Below are 18,106 nucleotides of genomic sequence, written 5' to 3' on the forward strand. Positions count from 1 at the left end.
TCCAATAATTGGACAGATGCCACGGTTCATGAACCTCTAGTTCATATGAGGGTGATGATATACCAGCAAGTCTGACATAGTATTAAGTAAATGAAGAAAATCTATTACCAACCAAATATTATTTTATTTTATATATGTGTGATGCCAGCATCACGAGAGCATTATATATGCAGTCATTGTAATCAATACGTACAGTAGAGAAACACAGTATAATACATGTTATGAAAATAACATTATTTCCAGTTTTCCAAATATCCTGAATTATGATGTCGGCCTTGGCTATAGGCCTTCAAACATGCTTGAAGAGGCATTGACAATCATCTTCATTTGGACCAGAATGGATGCTGACGCAATCCACTCCAAGAGCTTTATACACAGTACAATACATGTGTATGTACAGTACATGGATGTGTACATGTACATGTATACATGCATGAAAAAAATAGCCACAGCCATGTCATGTTTTCTTAGCTCCAACACAGAAATTGTCAATGTCACTGATGGTTTGTGAGGTCTTCTTGAGGATTTCTTGAATAGCTGCCATGGACATTGGGGACATTTGATCAGTTAGCTCGGGATGCTGATCTCCCCGGGATGGTGTGAGGATCTCTACTGAACCGCCGTGCGCATCTGGTTCCGGACTATTGAGCACAACATTGTCAAGAATATCTATGTAAAAGTGAAGGAAATGTATGCAGAAATGTGCTGTTGAACACAAGCAGAGGCACTAATACCTTTGACGACATTGAAAACAAGGAAAGGGCTGTCATAGTTGAGCAGTTGAAATATCAGCGCCTGTCGCCTGAGGTCATGCATCCGATGCCAGTTGGTCCAGCACAATCGTGTGATAAACTAGATGACTCTCTTTGACAACGTAGGTTTTCTTTGTAGTCACCGGTTTCCTCCTACTTCACATTTCCAATCGCCCGATGTTGTTCATAGAGTTAACAATATTCTAGTTGACAATCAGCTCATAATTCAACGTTTAGAACCAAAAAAAAGAGGTAATAAGGTGTCATCCTTTTCAGCATGATTTAAATTTTTTTGTTTCAACTTGGCACCCAAACATCCTTTTAGTTGAGACATGAAAAATATCTTTCATCATGAATAACTGCTTGATATGATTTCTAAATGATATTTTCTAAAGGATACAATTGAAACACTTGATCTTCTGAAGTTCCTGCTGGACCGACCTGTAATAGAGAAAATAGAAATTTCGATAAAATATTCAGTATGTTATTCCCAACAACACAACCGTTTGGCTTTCGAAGAGCTGACACCAAAGCCAGATCTTGTTAAGCTATTACTGGTTTGGTAGGTGATAAAAGTGGTCTTTTTGCTTTGAGCTTATTCAGACTACATGTATCTACTTGAGAGTCAAGTTGGCAGTGAAGTTGCTTTCAAAGTATTTATACACTGACTTACATTTTTCTGGTTGTTCCGTCCAAGTCCTCTCCAAACACTGGGGCACGTCTGTCTCCAGGTGTGATCAACCATTCCGCCCAATCCTTTGCATAGTCAATGTATCTGAATGTTCAAGTAATACCTCACTGTACATATGTATATCCGTGGATATAGAAAAATCAGCAGAATAGTTTCATGCTGGTGTCATAGCTGCAAGGATTTGAAATAAACAAATCCTACCAAGCTCCAGATTTAGGCACTCCATACCTCCTCAGTTAAGTGGAGTCTTACTTTGATGGCGCTTCATTCAGTAAAATTAACATTTATATAATAATAATAATACGAGTCATATAGTGCAGTATCCAACCATTAACTGGCCGCTCAAAGCGCTTGATAGGCCTCTTTAAAAAGCAAATGTTTAAGTTGTCCCTTGAAAGATAACAGAGAGCTGCAGTTCCTAACAGTTGAAGGAAGTTTGTTCCACAGCTGAGGGGCTCCAATTGAAAATGCTCTACCACCGACTGACATGACATTGGCCTTTGGGATAGACAGAAGAACGGCCGATGAAGAGCGCAGAGTTCGAGAAACGGTATGAACGGAGAGAAGTTCTGAAAGGTATTGACATAGCTGTGAGGTGGCTTGAGTGTTGAACCTACAATGTATTGAACATTGCAACATTTTTGATGCCTGCAATTTCAAACTGTTTCATGGCTAGATTTCGAGGTGAAATCCTTGTGAAATAGAAACCATATAGGCGTGGAATGAAAACTTACTTGCTGCAGTCGCCAGGATCATGGATTTGAACCTGGAGATAGTGTCCGGTCGGCATGAACATACGACACAACGATGACATGATCTGTTTCACATCAAACTTCTTCCCAAGTAAGGCAACCTGAAAGAAAATGCAAAACATCCTCCATATCTCATTGGCCAATAGTTTCACAAACATGGTGCATTGGTCACTGATATCACGTCTTTGCCACCGTCGTAATTTGTCCTGATTGTAAAGCTGGTTCTGGGTATATCATCAGGATGTGGTTGACAGTCACTGCCACAGTGTTGAAGGAGCAAAGACTGTTCCCAACTTGTGGTGTTAAAGTCTGCAGTGGATACAGCATACCAAAAGAGTGGAACTTTCATTAATTGGTGAACACCAACATCAGGGCCTGAATTACCCAAGACCTGGACAGACCACTCATTGATACTGACCTGTTTTCTACCACGCTCCAGTCCACATGTCATATCCAATGAGGCTCGGTCTGTGAAGACAATTCGTATCCGGCCATTGGAGTATGCGGTAAATTTTCCAATGCCTGGGACAACTTGCTCTGATTCTAAGACAGTTGGTGCAGGTTTGACAATGTCGTCTTGGTCCTGTGAAGATGATTATCTCAGGTTCAGCAACAAACAAACTCAACATCTTCTTCAGATAAACTAGTTTCTGTAGCACTTAGGTATTAAACTGGAAGTAGCAGTCTCCTGGATGGCATGCCAACCTACTCACTACAGAGGAACTTTTCAGCCAAGATTTCTTTTATCGTGAGTCAGTTACTCAGTCCCACAATCAGTAACTCTTCCCTGCAGCCCTTCTAAACACAAACAGAAATGAACTTACCAGCCAACAAGGTGGATCCTCTGGTCTAGTCCTAGCATTTGCTGCCTCTGTCACGCATCTCATGATGCGATAGCCACGTTTGATCAACTTCTGTACTGGATAGGCGAAGTTACAGCTGTTGGGTGGTGGGTTCCTAATGGAGTATGTCCGCTCTTCAATCTGAAATTAGGAGTCGAAAATATGAGAAAAGGTAGCAGGAGATCGAGCCGTATTTAGAGGGTGGCACTGGCAGGAGGGGGGTGGGAGGTGGGGGTAAATGCTCTTCAAACTGAAGATAGGAGTCAAAGTTATATGGGGAACGATAACAATAGGTAGCACAGCAACGTTGATAGGGTGAGGGTGGGGCACCTAAAGCGCCACAAAGATGAAGATTTGCCCGGCTGATAAAGGACATCAGGTACAAGGAAACTCAGTTTAAAGTCTCATTCAGAGGATTTCTCACCTGATCAGCTTTTGTAATGTGATGTATGAAGAAGTCAGAATTGAACGACTTTGACAGAATGATGGTGCCATCTCCTGGATAGATTTCTAGCAGACGTGAACCAGTGTAGGCAAGCCTGAAAATAATACCACTAGAAAATTAACTGAGAACAAAAATGTATCCGTTTGAAACAAAGAGGGAACCCACTACATTCCCTAGACTAAAAGATGTTTGTTGTTGCTAATGTACACTGTAGTCAGGAGTTCACAAAAGCCAGACTGCCCTTGTATATGTGGATCTGTTTTGAACAAGTGACCCTGAAAAGATTAAAACGACTTCCTTGCCGACTTCTTGTTTTTAGAAAAACTTCTTTGAATAAATCTCTAGATCAGCTCACCTGTATATGACACCCTCAGAACAGATGACCCGCACTCTCCCATAAAAACAACACGCCTCCGCGTCAGTATCGTAATCCTTGGAACCATCCGGTTTCCGCCATCGATGCAGATGATGACGGCTGCACTGCAGCGGCAATGCAACCGGTAGCGTTGACATGACCGACTCCATCTCCTCCCCATCAATCCCAGAATCTGACGTCATCTCACTTGGTGCACGATCGGGAAAATTTTCAGTTTCTCCATTTTCCTCAATCGTCTGCTTCCCATTTCCTTCATTTTTGTGAACATCTTCATCTCCGTCTGCCTTTTCGACATTTCCTTCCCAATTTTTATCCAATACGTCGTCTTGATTTTCACCTAATACGTTCCCACTATTCTCTTTGTTTTCCTCACCGTCGAAATCTTGCATCTTTTGCTTACGGTGCTCTAATAATAGATCCAGTGGATGCTGCCAGCATTCTGGGCAGGAGGCTACAGAGTGATACTGGATGGACCATGTGTAGCTCCATCTCACTTTCTGTTCTGGTATCTTCTGATTTTCGCCCTTGGCATCACCGTCATCAGAGGTGTCATCAACACCTCTCCTAGTCCTATTCCTCAACCTGAAAGTATGAATATCATTCAGAATGAAATGATGATGGCTTAGGCTCATAATTCTTCTTGAGCATTTGAAATAATTGATGTGTGGGGAAAGGAAGCATCAACTGCGGCAAGATTAAAGGGAGCCCATGAAAATGTTCCCTAGATTCACCTAGTTTTCTTCAGCCATGACAAAAATGTTCACTAAACATACCTTATTTGGTTTTTCTCCCTGCACAGTGGCTGACTCAGCTTGGCCCGGTATTGGACAGTGAAGTCCTTGGAGTGGGGCGAGAGCGTCACATGGGCGTGGCCATCAAGGGAGGTGATTCTAACTGACGACTTGTCATATTTTCGGATGCAGGTTGAGGCATTCTCGAGAGTGGCAGGCCACCTGACTTCTTTGATGTCATCATAAAGAGTCTAGTAAGATTTTAGAAAAGTTGGTCAATGGTGGGCTGACTTTTACTGCAAACAATGTCTTTTGCCAGTATATAAGTAAGTAGGTTAACCATATACGACTAAGCCCCTCTTATATGTAAGTATTGGTACAAACCATTAGGTTCAGACCATAAGGACTTGAGAGAGTAGTTTCCACTCAAGACTCAAGGGAAGAAATAATTATGTTCTGGAGCTAACAGGGCCCGGTTGTTCAAAAGAAGAAATACATTTTTAAAGATAACTTAACGTTAAAATTCCTGACTTGGCGTTAAGATAACGTCAAGTTTTATTTTGAGTTGTTCAAACAATATTAGCCTAACATTGGCGTTATCTTTAACGTTAGATTTAACTTACCTAAAACCCTAAGTTAAATCTAACGTTATCTTTAACTTGATTACCTATACCTACCATGGCAACTAACATCAGTGAACCAAGATGCAATATTTACTAACATTAGCGTTAGTTTACCCTAACGTTGTTTTGAACAACCCAAATTTAACGCCAAGTTAGCTAACGCCAAGTTAAGGAATTTAACGTTGATATTTAACTTAACATCAATGAAATTTAACTTCTTTTGAACAACCAGGCCCAGAACACTGACCTCAATAAGATCCTCAGGTATCCTCTCTTGACATAGAAATGGGCGTTCAGCAAAGAGATTCCTGAACTCTAAAGCCTTAGTGACCTTGTCATGGAACTCACTAGTTGTGTACTGGGTGCGCTGAGTAATTCGTGACATTCCTGAAACAAAAGAGTTGCAATATCATGTTCTATCTACACAAAATTTGCATGGAAAAAAACATAAACAAAAATATAGAACTGACCTGGCAAATAATTCAAAGCGTGAGTCAGTTTACAATTGTACTCTTGCTGGATATATGTTAAAGATTCAACAATTTCATTATGTAGGATTAAATCGTTTATTTATTGAAATCTCAACAATTCAAGTGATGTGTTTCGGTGCTTGGAATGTTCCTATCAGTCTCAAGTTCTCTCATTTACAGGTTCTCTCAGTCTCAGGAAAATTCTCTTGGAGTCTCTCAAAAGAGGTATCGATTTACCCGGTGAGGAGATAGAGATTGATGGGACCAAATCTGTTTTAACTCATGAGTGGGGAAAATGGTAACAGTGTAAGACTAAGAATACCTTCAAAATATAAGATATCTTACCATGAAGTGGATGAGCATCTTTTGTAGTTGGGCTGTCATGAACAAAGGTTGTCCCACAGGCAGAAATTTGAAGTTTAGTAGTGTCACTGAATGCTACTTCTATGGCATTGTTACCGAAGAGAATCATCTGCAAAGGGTCCGCCATTTTAGCAGGAGATATCTGCAGTGAAAGAATGAATAGTAGAAACAAAACGACTATGACTGAACAGCTGGCTATTCTTTGAAGGGGGGGGGGGGGATATAATGCTAGAGCCTGACGGCTGAAGCTCACAAGCTGAAGTGAATAACTGAATTGCAGACACAAATGTTAGTTGCTAAGTAAGGACTTGCTGCAACAGACAGCCCCCAACGTGGCCCCCTCCCCAAAAGTTAAAGGGCCAAAGCCATCCAGCCCACCACAGCCCAGTCCACACACACAAAAATGAAGAAATAAAGCGAAATTTGAATCAATATTGATTCGAAAATTGCGCCCGTCCGTCTACCATTTTGTTTTTCAAGGATCACGTGACCGGTTTTAGTCGTTTTCTTGGCAGATTATAAACTTATCACAATCACATCCATTATGGCTGTCTTGGCGAAAAGTCAACTTCAACTATCGGAGAGAGCAGCTCAAAGACGGACACGGACCCTGTAGAGGGTAATAACTCGAAACTAATGAAGGGCGAGTTGAGTGTGATGTTTACGATACGTTACTTCTCCTCATAAACAAGATATTTTCTAAGGATGAAATGTACCTCCCCAAAAAGAGGCTTATATAATATATGATATGATATCTGTTAATTCATTTGATGAGTAACTGTGGCAGTTAGGCCAGCCATGTAACTAAAGCTACTTTTTCATGTCACAGTATTATGGGAATGAAGCTTTTGAGACACAAATAGGCGACTACTAACAACCGGTCGGTTCACAGAAAATTCCAAGAAACTCGCCTTACCTGGTATGTCGACAGCTCAATATATTATGAATAATCCGTTTGATGATCTCCTTGATTGTAGTCTCAAGAACACCCGTCTGATGATAGATGACCGTGCTATTAGATTTATTACAAATATCAGACACCCTACAAAGACGGCCACATCAGCCAGAGTTTAATAAAACGCACCACTGAGAACTCCTGGCGATATCACAAAGGCCCTTGAATATTAACCTGTAAAGCAATGTCACGTACACAGGTCAATTCGCGATCCCAAGTTTGGACATGTCACAGATCCTACAGAGATGAAACCGGTTCCTATGTTATTGGCAAGCACATCCTTTGTGTTTTCAATGTCTCACGTCGACCCTGGGTCATCGTTCATTAAGAGAGTTGAATAGTTGCTGCCCGCACATTTTCAAAATTGTGAATATGGTATGATAACTCGAATAACAAGAGTGACAATATGAAAATTGAATTATTGACATAATTGAATGCTGAGTGGAAAATAAAGAATATCCTTTCAAGACCTTTCGGGATGGTGGAGACAGAAGATAAGAACTCCTGCCGCGCATCAGCCAAGGACGGATGAGCGCTATCCACTGACGCGTAATGGTGGATATTGGTGACTGGTGATGTGACACGGCTTGCTCTCGGAATCAGGGTTGTTCATTCAGAAATCCCTTTAGCATGCTACCTTCCCAAGGGTGTTCAGAAGGGTCGGCATTCAGCCTGCCGGAGAAGTGGGTCAATGTTAAAGATAAATTACCCGGGTCTCCCTTTAAAACTGAATGAGCACTGGTCTAATACAAAAGAACAAAAAACATTTATGTATGAACAGAGTTTCATTTGATTTTAATAATCTCTCATAGTACCTTCGTACTAGCACAGTCAAAACAAGTCCACCTTTGGTGATATTTTATTCAAGAATATTGGCTAATACTCTACAACCATGTAACTTGTCAATTTACAATGCACAAGAACAACTATGTATTGTGTTATGCTCCTGGTCCAGTGCCCAGTCCCACAACCAAACCATGCTTTCTACGTTCCAGCAGCAGTTAATAAAGGCGATATTCATCTAACCTGTATCTGTAGATTTGCTTTTAGAAGTCATTCCTTGTAAACAGGATGACAATTGAAGGACATAGGCCAAATATTGACAAGACGTCAGCAGATAGACAGTGTCGCCACCTATTATAAGAACTATGAATTCATAGTGTACTTCGTGCGCCCTTTATCCTCTAAGCCCTTTAATTGGACTAGCAATGCACTGTCCTTATGTCTGTATGCTGTTGTCAACAACTGACACTTATGTCCTTTGTCCTCGAGGCCCTTGAATTACGCCAAGGATAATCCCCATAAAACCATAGAAAATGTGGGGTACACACGGATTCTTGGGTGATTTCGTTCAACCACACCACAGGCAAATGATATTGGGATCTGGCAAATGTTATCAGACATGTGTGGAAAATGTGCCCCAAGGAACTGATTTTATTATTGCTTCAGTAATATAGGCCAAGGATAGAATATTTTCGAATACGTCAAAGCTCTTAAAGTATAGATTTATCACATGCATTAACAATCCTTTTTTAGTACACACATCGAGCCAAGGAAGGAGCCAAGTGGGTTAGATTAAGGTACATAGAGTCGCCGACAGGTATCTTTCCTATCTCACAGTACGTCAGCAGTATAGGACGCTCATGCGGGTCCATGTTTGAATATAGATGTCACAATCAAAAGTATCACCATCAACTGCGATAGATCTGTCCATATGGACGGTATCATGGACGAATTACCAACTAAATCTTGAACAAACCCGACGGCTCATCATCGCCCATACTACCAACTTCTGCTACTCCGGGCAGATCTGACGCAACATTGTCACCTTTCATCATAGCCACGACACTCTGGTTCTGCGCACAATAATTCTCAAAATCATAGTCCATGATCGATTCAGTGTCGCCAAATGAGGACGACCCGCTGTCGCCAATAACATTGTCATCGCCATCTTCATCGACAATGTTCAATTTTGATATCCCGTTCACAACATCATGGCCATTCTCTCCATTTGTATCAGCAACCTTACCATTTTCCCCCTTATGCTTAGATGCTTTCTCAAAACTGTTCAAGGACCCCGTTCTGTCGACCGGGGTCGCTTCCCCGCCACCACCCGCTGTTCCCTTCTCCGCGGCGCTAGCGCTTTGCGTCCGCGTCTTAACCTTTGCGGAGCTCTTCGGGTTAGGGGTCTGATCACTTCGAGTTCGTGCTCTTTTTTTACTCCCCTGCATCCGCAGGACACGTAACTTTAACTGTTTCCACTCCTTATAAGCAATCTGGAACGCCCGCGACAACACTAGAGCAATAGCTTGCGCCTTTTCGGGTGCGCTACACAAAACGACATGACATTCCAAGCGGTCTTTTTCATTGTTTTTACAAATCCAGCAAAATAACCTCGGGCAGCGCTCCCTATCGGCACTGCAGTAAGAAATGTCTTTGATGTCATGCTTTATAACATCCGCTTTCCTATTATCCATGTCCTTTATGTAAATCCCAGTTAAACTGATGGTAAGAGCGATGCGTTTCATCTTCCGTTCCTCTGGTGCTTGGTCCCAGAGGCTCTGGGCAGGTTGCCTCGTGCAACCCTTCCCACTCGCCCGGAAGGTCTGCTGGTACCCAACATACCTGACGTAAAACACAGGGTCGTCAGGGGTTATGTCAATCCTGCCCTTTCGACTGAACATTGTGTTATCAGATGATTCCTAAATATAACAGATTGCTCTCTGAATTTTTTGACAAGTCAACGTTTCATGAAGTTCACCTTTAGGGAAACTCTAACATACGATTCAGCTTTAAGCAAAAGTATACTGATCCATCTGATCACTGGATCATTACAGTAATCCAGATCGTATAACTATCTCAAGTCAGGAGTTAAAGGAAACTCGGGACATAGAACTTCTTCAGAACACTGGTCCCAAATATTCGATTCAGCAGCTTTAAGTTTGTGTTATCACACAGTGTGCAATGAACCAAACTGTCAGTTGCGACCTCAGTGTATTTGAGTTTCTCTCCAATGAATCAAAGAATAGGAAGAAAATGTTCCAGTATAGTCGATTATCCAATGTGACATTCCTTCAAACTATCGGGAACAAGACTGTGAGGTCAAACGATACGATTCCAATCATGCACAAAAATACGTTTATATATGTGTCGTCAGCGAAAGCAGTTCAAGGTATATACAGTACAATGTAATATTCTGATGTCATTCACTAAGTTACCTCATGCCCGAAGCGTTCCCTTTCCTTTGGGTATTGGGACCTCAAAATGTTCTCGTGTCTTTACAGATCTGACACGAAGAACAAACAAACTGAGGGTAGAGGATTCCTCAAATTAAACTTATTGATCAGTACCCCGTAAAGATAATTCTAATCCACTGAAAGCCTTGAAATCTAATCGGAATTCACGCTGAATTTATAAGGTATATTTATTATTCCCAATGTACATGCATGTGGACCACTCTGGCAGATCTTCAGAAGTTAATACGAATTTACTCCTGTCCGATATGTTATCCCTGAATATTTTGGACATCGAATCGCAAACGCAACATATAGTATTAAGGTCCACGTTCAAAGAAATTATTGCTACCTAACCATCAAAAGCGGTATCCTTTCAATTCGCTAATCCGATCGATACCTGTAGCTCCAACGACTCAATTAGTGCATTAACCACTTAATATGCCTCAGTAGTGTGCATTTCCTTAGAATGATTTATGTTGTAGCTCTGTAAAGGTAAAAAGCTTTTGGCCATCAGATACCATTAGCATGACATTTGCACATTCTGGTATTATTTGGGTTAAGTGTTCACTGATCTTGTTTTAACAGTAATCTGTCAAATCGTATTTGTATCTTGAGAGAGGCTGTGCTGCGTCGAAATACGTCTCCGTGTTGACTGGCTTCATCGATTCAACCTGCAGAAAAAAAGAAACACATTGTAACCAAAACAGATAAGTGTTCATGAAATATTGAGATATCATATGGAAAAAACACCTTCAAAAGAAGCATCAAAGGATATCTGTTGGAAAATACTACGACAACCACGTTCAAAGAAACTTCCTGAACTGCATGAAGGATATCACGTGAAAACTGAACTGGACGACAGCTGAATGGTTTGTCGTTAATCCACTATAGAAGCATAAGAAGGCGCATGGATTGCCAACACATTCACAGAAAGCAGGTTAATCCCTCCATGGAAAATATATCCCGACTTGCCCGAGGACCAAACGAAAATCGACACACTTAACAAAATTCGTGGCAGAAATCTCCAAAAAATATCTCATGGTATTCGTTACTCGAAGGCAAGAATATCACTCTCTGCTTGATAAAAATGTTCAACCCAGCTTCACATTTTGGCGAAAGCATTTGCGTTCACCGACTACGTATGCCAGTAACACCAGTGCTCTGGACGATCGATCGTCAAGGGACAACTAACTATTGGTGAAAACTTCCTGTATGGCATATAGCGCCCATGTTCTGGACAGAAATTATCGGAATTCGATTGCAAAGGGGGTTCAGATTTGTGTATTTTGGTTTGTGAGAACCACATGGTGGTCTGGTGATTGTTGATTTGGTTTTCGCAAAGGAGCGGTGCCGGCGATCTTGGAAGTGACGCCATGTTCGGTCGTGCTATAGGACGAAGACAGAATCTTTACGGGGCCGGGGGGGGGGGGGGTATATATGTTGTGATCCTGACGCGATGATGTCAACCCAGCCTCCTGTCGTGGTACGAAACGTTAGAACACAAGAGCAGTTATATTCCTTCCACAAGCGTGAACAGTTTATCAGTAGACAGGAGACTGCTATCGGCGACCTCGTGAAACGTAATCGGACCTATACTTCCTGCATGTAGTCTCCCTTTAACGTGCTCCTGCAACGTAGTGATAAAACTGTCCTTTTGTGATGCAAGTGAATGAGTGAAAACAGCTCGGTAATCAAGTGATGCACGTTGGACCATCAGAATCAATAATCCATTTCATGATTTTCGAAAAGTATGATAACTTTCACTACAGAGTACTTCATAAAGCACGATGTTGACACATGCGTTTTTTTGTCCCGCGAGGATTGCTAACCCGTCTATACGAGTGGGCTGCGGTCGTGTCTGGCTGTGCTATGAGTTCGCTCTGATTCTATAGGACCCGAATGTTCCTGTTAGCATGTTGGACTCGGAGCAGCATCATCTTTGAAAATTGGTGCAGGATATGTAAACCAAGTCTGTCACTTGGACAATGGGTAAAAGTCTCAACGGATTCTCCCTGAGGCCGAGACAACCGCGAGACGCTCAGACTGGGTGAAGGCCAGAGACAATAAGCGGAGCCGAAGAATGCGAACAGAACATGACATAATTTAGCTCTTCAACCCTTCAGTAGAACCAATGATGAATTTGAACTGATTCCTGATAACGAAATATTGCAGAAGTCACGTATTTGGCTGGACCAAAAGTTGACTTGAGCATTTCGGTCAGTCATCATACGCTCGCCTATTCAAGGTTGAGACACATTGACAGGTCACCATGAATGAAATGTGAAGTAAGCAACCTGTCTCCTTGAAAATAATGTCAGTGGAGAAAAGTTCAAGATGTCACCAAGCAGCCGTATTACACCAACAATCGCCATCTTGGCAAAGTCGAAGGTCGCAGCGACTAAAATCGCACGAAAAGAGCAATTTAAGCTGCCGTCGTGATCACATGAGACAGAAAACGCTAGTCAGCGGTGGTCGTCGCAGGTCTCTGCGACAAGAATTGGTGATCGCACCATCAACCCCAATCTTGGGACACCACCTTACAATCAATCCGAATATGCTATACCTGTCTCTCTTAGATACTACCTAATAACACTGATATATCCAGAAACAAATTCACGAAAATTCCAGAAGACAGGACCACTGATGGTACACGTATTTTCAAACTTCTTCCATCCGTATAAAAAGCCTGGCATTACCGAATCAACTAAGCCAAACAGTTGATAACACTGCACTAGTCACATACACACAAGCTCACGCAGTCCCGTTTTGGAGCAGTGGAGTAGGTCCTTCAGTCCGCTGAGCACCAATTTTCACTGCCGAGAGTATTATGCCGACTCGCCCCTGCGGCCGTCTTCAAACGTCGCCAGGTGATTGTGCCTTGCTTTACTATTCCTTTGCAATCGAAAATGCATTGGTGACATTTGCATCTGTCGAAAATCGATACATTTTATTAACTAGTACATGATTTTGCATATTAAATAAATCCGTTTATAAATGGGCCAGCGGGATACATTCAATTAAAACTTAAAGGGGAATCATTCAAACTATTTCAGCACCAACAGGTGTGTAACGGTAGACGCACTTCTTGAATTCTTTGGTTGTGCTTTTATATCAGAGATTATGCAACACTGAATGACGGATCCATGCAGCCCACTCGTTGCGGAGACCACATAAAAAATCTTGAGCTTGATATGAGGACCTCAAGAGCGTAACGTCCCTTTAAATTGCTAATACTTCAATAGACTAAGCGCTTTATGAAACTCGTGTGTAAAGGTAAAAGGCCTTTGTATCAGTTTTGGATTATCATATAATTACAAGTTGGCTTGAGGTATTTAGATCCCCAGTCCTGTATTGGGTTGGAACAAGTCGTACAATGATCGATTTAAAAGTGAAATGGGTCTAAAATATTACATCGACTAATGTAAAATTTTATGAGCAGTTCAGCTTTACGATCCTAAGACTGTCTTATCATCCTTGAATCAGTACCAGGGTAAGTTGTACATGTGTGCTCATCCCCTCGCAAACAATAAGTAAGTGCTGAGTGCCAAGGCATTGAAGGTCAGGACGCAACCATGACAATTCTAATGAAGAAAAGAGTCACAGAGGAAAATGGTTAAGAGCAGACGCACTATACTTGGCCTTAGTAAGTTACTTTTGCGTCTAGGGCCGGCATTTTACATTTTACATAAAAATCCGCCAATGAACAAAAGGTAAGGACGTATTTTAGTCGTCGAAGTCATCTGAGTGGCAAGACGGACTCGACGGCTCATAGACGAGTTTACAGCAAACTCACCTCTCGTCGCAGAATCGGAAGTGCACCCTCATTATCCAACATACACATGCAGAGACAAATAGCCGAACATCAAATTCAGTTTAATAGTATCCCTCCATGGAAATTTTCAAGGTATTAGTATAGTCTCAAACCAACGTTTTCCGACTTCCAAAATGATTATCACCGTTATATCACAACCTGTCACAAACATCATAATGGCACAACGTTTTCCTTGGGAGAAGAAAAGGTTATCATCCCCAACAATGACGAAAGAATGCCAGGTAAATTATCGTCAAATTACCTTATTGTCCACAATCATTGTCCAATTATGGTCCGTACCCACAGTTTGTTTGTCTTCAGTCGGGATAATGTAAGATGCTAACGGCAACTCCTGGAGGTCAGGCGTTAAAGGGACAATACCGTACACCGCGTCCTGGCAAGATTCCGCCACCAACCTCTGTCTCTACATCTACGTATCAAATATATACGGTTGCAACGTTTCCCTCTAATTGTCACAACCGGTGTAAAAGTAAAAAGTGTCCCCCCTGGAAAAAGTGTCCGGCCCTATTGTATTCTGCAATATGGTTCTATAGAGACCCTGACCGTCAATAGCTCAGAGATTGAAGCGCATAATAGAATCCTTTGTTCCCGGACATTTTATCCTAGGACATTTTAAACTTCTACACCGGCACAACCATCCTATCAGACAGCCCCGCCATGCCATCTATCAACGCTCGGTGAAATCGGCACAAAACCGCGTGGCGTACTTCCATCAGAACTGAGGACAACGGATGCGAGTTTAGTATCTCGTGTTTTGAAAGCGAAAGACACTTCTATTGAAGGGGGCATTTTTCGTATCCTCCTCCCCTAGCGCACGTTCGGTCAATGTTGGCCTGAGCTTCGGGATGACTGTTCTCCAACCTTATAAGATACGACTTCCATAATAACCGTCCGTCCTCAAACCCTCGTAGAATTATTATTGTTTTGCTCAAATGACCCGCCTCTGTGATGCTTTATCTTCCCTGCCTGATGGCTCCTGCTATAATTTCCCTATAAATTTACCGCTCGGTTTGTCATTATTCCCACCACAGTTACCAGGCGGCGTTAAAGGGTAAAAGGTGTCAACCAGAACCTAAAACCCCTATCTCAAAATGGACCTATCTGTTCCTAGTTGACCGTTCCACTTCGGACTATTGTTTGTGAGCTGAATGGCACGGTCACCATGGTAATATAGGAGTCATCCAAATTTGTCATAGAATTTCATATCATAAGGCTCCTCTGTACATGATGTATACAATCAGACTTCAGGCAAAGATATATTATAAGTTGAAATGAAATGGGTACAACAGCAGAGATAATGCATGAGACATATCAGTTTTTCAAAAAATAGCTTCCAGCAGGACCGCGATACCTGAAAAGATATTTTAACTGCAATAAACAATGTACTAGAACGTGATGTATACCGTAGTGCCTGACATTAGCAAGTCATGTCCAAAACTCCCTTGTAGCATTTGTAATACATGTGGCGTCGCATGGTGGCAAGCAAAGGCAATGTCCTCCTGGCAAGGTAAATCCCACACCCATGTTGTCCCTTTAAGCCTTATGAGCAGACGACTATGGTTTTATAGTTAGTTATCTGTCAAGAGCACGAATCATTTTCTATGAAATAGTTCCCTTTGGCAATTAATTGAAGAGAGACAATATTAAGTACTTGATATATAACTCTTGCTATATTAACCATGACTATGAGATAAAAGCAAGCTGAATTGATTTTAAAATCATTTTATAAACCACCCAATTTAATTCAATTTTTATTCTGCCCCTATTTCAGTCAGGTCATTTTTCATATTCAATCTTTATGAACCGGATATCAATGGGGCTAGGGTTGTTCTGGAAGACTTCCAGGGTGAATATACAGCTTTTTTTCGTTTGATGAGCGGGCCTAAAAAACGACCTTGCAACGTTTTGCAGAAATTGGGTCGATGACATCATCCTATATCAATTAGGCCAAAGTAGTTCGAGCACCTGCCCTAATTATATATCCGCTGGCCGCATCACTGTGTAGTTAAGAGTGGAATTTTGGTGAAATCGCTCATAATAATTAGCAAGGGTGTATATATGGTGATATTTGTTGCTTATAGACCAGGAAAATTGTTATTTCATGATGTATTATTCAGTGCAATTTGTAGGAGGAGGCTGGACATTTGAACTATAATGTGGACTCAGAAACGGCCCTTCAGTGATCAGGTGCCCTAAACCTCATTTGCAGGATATTTGATTACCGGCGAAATGTACGCCGGGCATGCACATCGAATGCACGTAGAAAGTTCGCTCTGACCAAGGTTGGTCGACCGCCATACTATTAGCTACACACTTTGTTGAATATAAAAATCCGGTTGGAATTATACGCCAGATTTGGGAATTAGATACAATTTTCTTGTTGGTTTGCACTATCATTACAACCTTGAGAATACAACGCGTCGTTTGAGACATAAATGGTTTTGTTTGTTTCTGATTTCGTGGAGTACAAGCGATTATTATTCAGCATTCGATAAGCGTGATACGCCATTTTCACCCTGGCCTGGGATTTTCTTCTCGTCTCGTAGTGGAATATATTTTGGTAAGCGCACTTCAAACACCGAATTATGTACTTTCCTGGCCGTTTTTATCCACTTAGAATCACTACTCGTAATGTAGAGATATGCATTACCATCATACCGGTATTGTAATTTGTATTTGATGGGTGTGTTTTGAGGAAATCTGTACTATGATCGAGGTATTTTGCGGTAGCGCGGAGAAACTATGATCGAAGGGCATCGACACCTCTTTTGTGACTGTCTTCAGTTGGTAATGTACACGAAATGTACATGGCTTTTATTCATGTCGTTGCTTGACACCTGTGACTGTGTGGCATGTGTGGCTTGGCCTTTGTTATTGTATTCTCAAGCTTATGGTGTGAAAACAGTGTCCATGGCTGAATTTGATTCGAATGTTGCTTGGTGCTGGTTAAAAAAGGTTCAGGATGAGGATCGATGTGCCCAAAAAATGTCCTCCAACATATCGTATGAACGTTGTGTCATTTGTCGTGTCGCTACGTCGCCATTTACGTAATGGCGTTAATTCCCAATAAAAAGTGGCGTTATTCCGCACAATCTTCCCATGACATGGCGAGGAAATAGCCTATTAGGGCAACATTACAAATCAACGACTTTGAAATGAACAACTTGGCTGGCAGACTGAGAGTGAGACCCGCAGTCAGTCACTGATTCAGTATCTGAGTGTGCGCACTTGATTTGTATTGGCTCTTATTTGTCTTTGTTGGATGAAAACGCCTACATTCTTCTTTCCTTCCCGCAACAGGATCTTGGCAGGCAGCTCTGAGCTGATGGCCAAAAGTGAAAGTTTTAATTTTCCATTGTTAACGTCAGAAGAAATTGTCGCCAGGAGGTTGTACGTATTATGGCCGAAAATCTCATTGGAGACGACGGCATCACATGTGGCGCTAACACGCCAGACGTGGTGCTAACACGCCAGACGTGGCGCTAACACACCAGACGTGGCGATAATTTCTGCTAATGTTCACAAACTCCTGTCATTAGCTGGGATTTGAATATTTGAATTCGATGTCCGTATCCAACTTTGAAACAATTTGGCAAGGCGCTCTCTCTGACTCTGGAAGTTGGATGCAAGTTGCAGCAAGATTTCCAGGCCTACTTGTACCAAGTCTTGGTACCTAGTGTTATTTAGCTCTTGTCTGCTCTTGAACTTAGCATTTCCATATTGGGAACTGAACGGTTTTCTTTCATACCTTCCACCCCTATAATACACATGGCATAGCCCGTCTTGTCATTGAATCCTGTGGATCACCTGATTTTTAGGGGTGATTTGTGCGATCTTTTATGGGGTCAGCACACTGTGAACTGTGGCTTTGATGTATGTAATTTGGCGGGCTGTTGTGTGATTGTTTGGATGACATGGACTATTGGACAGCCAAGTCATTATTCATATAAATTTTTGATTGATGCTCCATCATGGCGGATAATTTATTCCATACTGTTGAAATGGGCCAAGGTGAAGGTCACTCTTAAACCTGTAAAC

At 41.8% G+C, this 18,106-nt stretch overlaps 3 protein-coding genes across 7 annotated transcripts in view; 1 reads left to right on the forward strand and 2 right to left on the reverse strand.

Moving 5' to 3' along the window:
* Positions 1-108: 108 nt before the first annotated feature.
* Positions 109-7,292, reverse strand: LOC135494738 (uncharacterized protein C5orf34 homolog). Its single transcript, XM_064782998.1, has 12 exons — positions 6,962-7,292; positions 6,028-6,187; positions 5,460-5,599; positions 4,632-4,840; positions 3,838-4,440; positions 3,462-3,576; positions 3,020-3,178; positions 2,614-2,778; positions 2,178-2,296; positions 1,426-1,527; positions 1,153-1,193; positions 109-669 (listed from the first exon to the last, which is right to left on the reverse strand). Exons 2-12 carry the CDS (start codon positions 6,170-6,172, stop codon positions 458-460), a joined length of 2,010 nt encoding a protein of 669 aa, XP_064639068.1. The 5' UTR covers positions 6,173-6,187; positions 6,962-7,292; the 3' UTR covers positions 109-457.
* A 497-nt stretch (positions 7,293-7,789) lies between these two features.
* Positions 7,790-14,523, reverse strand: LOC135494632 (uncharacterized). Of its 5 annotated transcripts, none has more exons than XM_064782781.1 (2): positions 14,310-14,523; positions 7,790-10,907 (listed from the first exon to the last, which is right to left on the reverse strand). In XM_064782781.1, exon 2 carries the CDS (start codon positions 9,682-9,684, stop codon positions 8,743-8,745), a length of 942 nt encoding a protein of 313 aa, XP_064638851.1. In that variant the 5' UTR covers positions 9,685-10,907; positions 14,310-14,523; the 3' UTR covers positions 7,790-8,742. The 5 variants fall into 5 exon arrangements, with proteins under 5 accessions (XP_064638851.1, XP_064638847.1, XP_064638849.1 ...); XM_064782777.1 differs by having other exon boundaries at positions 14,030-14,523; XM_064782779.1 differs by lacking the exon at positions 14,310-14,523 and adding an exon at positions 12,980-13,086.
* Positions 14,524-16,365: 1,842 nt separating this feature from the next.
* The window catches only part of LOC135494266 (F-box-like/WD repeat-containing protein TBL1XR1), a 38,485-nt gene continuing 36,744 nt past the window's right edge, over positions 16,366-18,106 (forward strand). The window contains exon 1 of the mRNA XM_064782171.1: positions 16,366-16,628. The gene's annotated coding sequence lies outside the window, so the exon portion shown is untranslated. The remainder of the gene's footprint in view (positions 16,629-18,106) is intronic.

The sequence above is a fragment of the Lineus longissimus genome, chromosome 10, assembly GCF_910592395.1.
Source record: "Lineus longissimus chromosome 10, tnLinLong1.2, whole genome shotgun sequence".
NCBI lineage: Eukaryota > Metazoa > Nemertea > Pilidiophora > Heteronemertea > Lineidae > Lineus > Lineus longissimus.

What these genes read in the sequence shown, in the direction of transcription:
- LOC135494738 (XM_064782998.1), bottom strand. Translation starts at nt 6,172, where the DNA reads ATGGCGGACCCTTTGCAGATGATTCTCTTCGGTAACAATGCCATAGAA. An exon ending in TACCTGAGGATCTTATTGAG is followed by an intron (nt 4,841 to 5,459) that starts GTCAGTGTTCTG and finishes AAATCTTACTAG; the next exon opens with ACTCTTTATGATGACATCAA. An exon ending in AGGATCCACCTTGTTGGCTG is followed by an intron (nt 2,779 to 3,019) that starts GTAAGTTCATTT and finishes TCATCTTCACAG; the next exon opens with GACCAAGACGACATTGTCAA.
- LOC135494632 (XM_064782781.1), bottom strand. Translation starts at nt 9,684, where the DNA reads ATGTTCAGTCGAAAGGGCAGGATTGACATAACCCCTGACGACCCTGTG.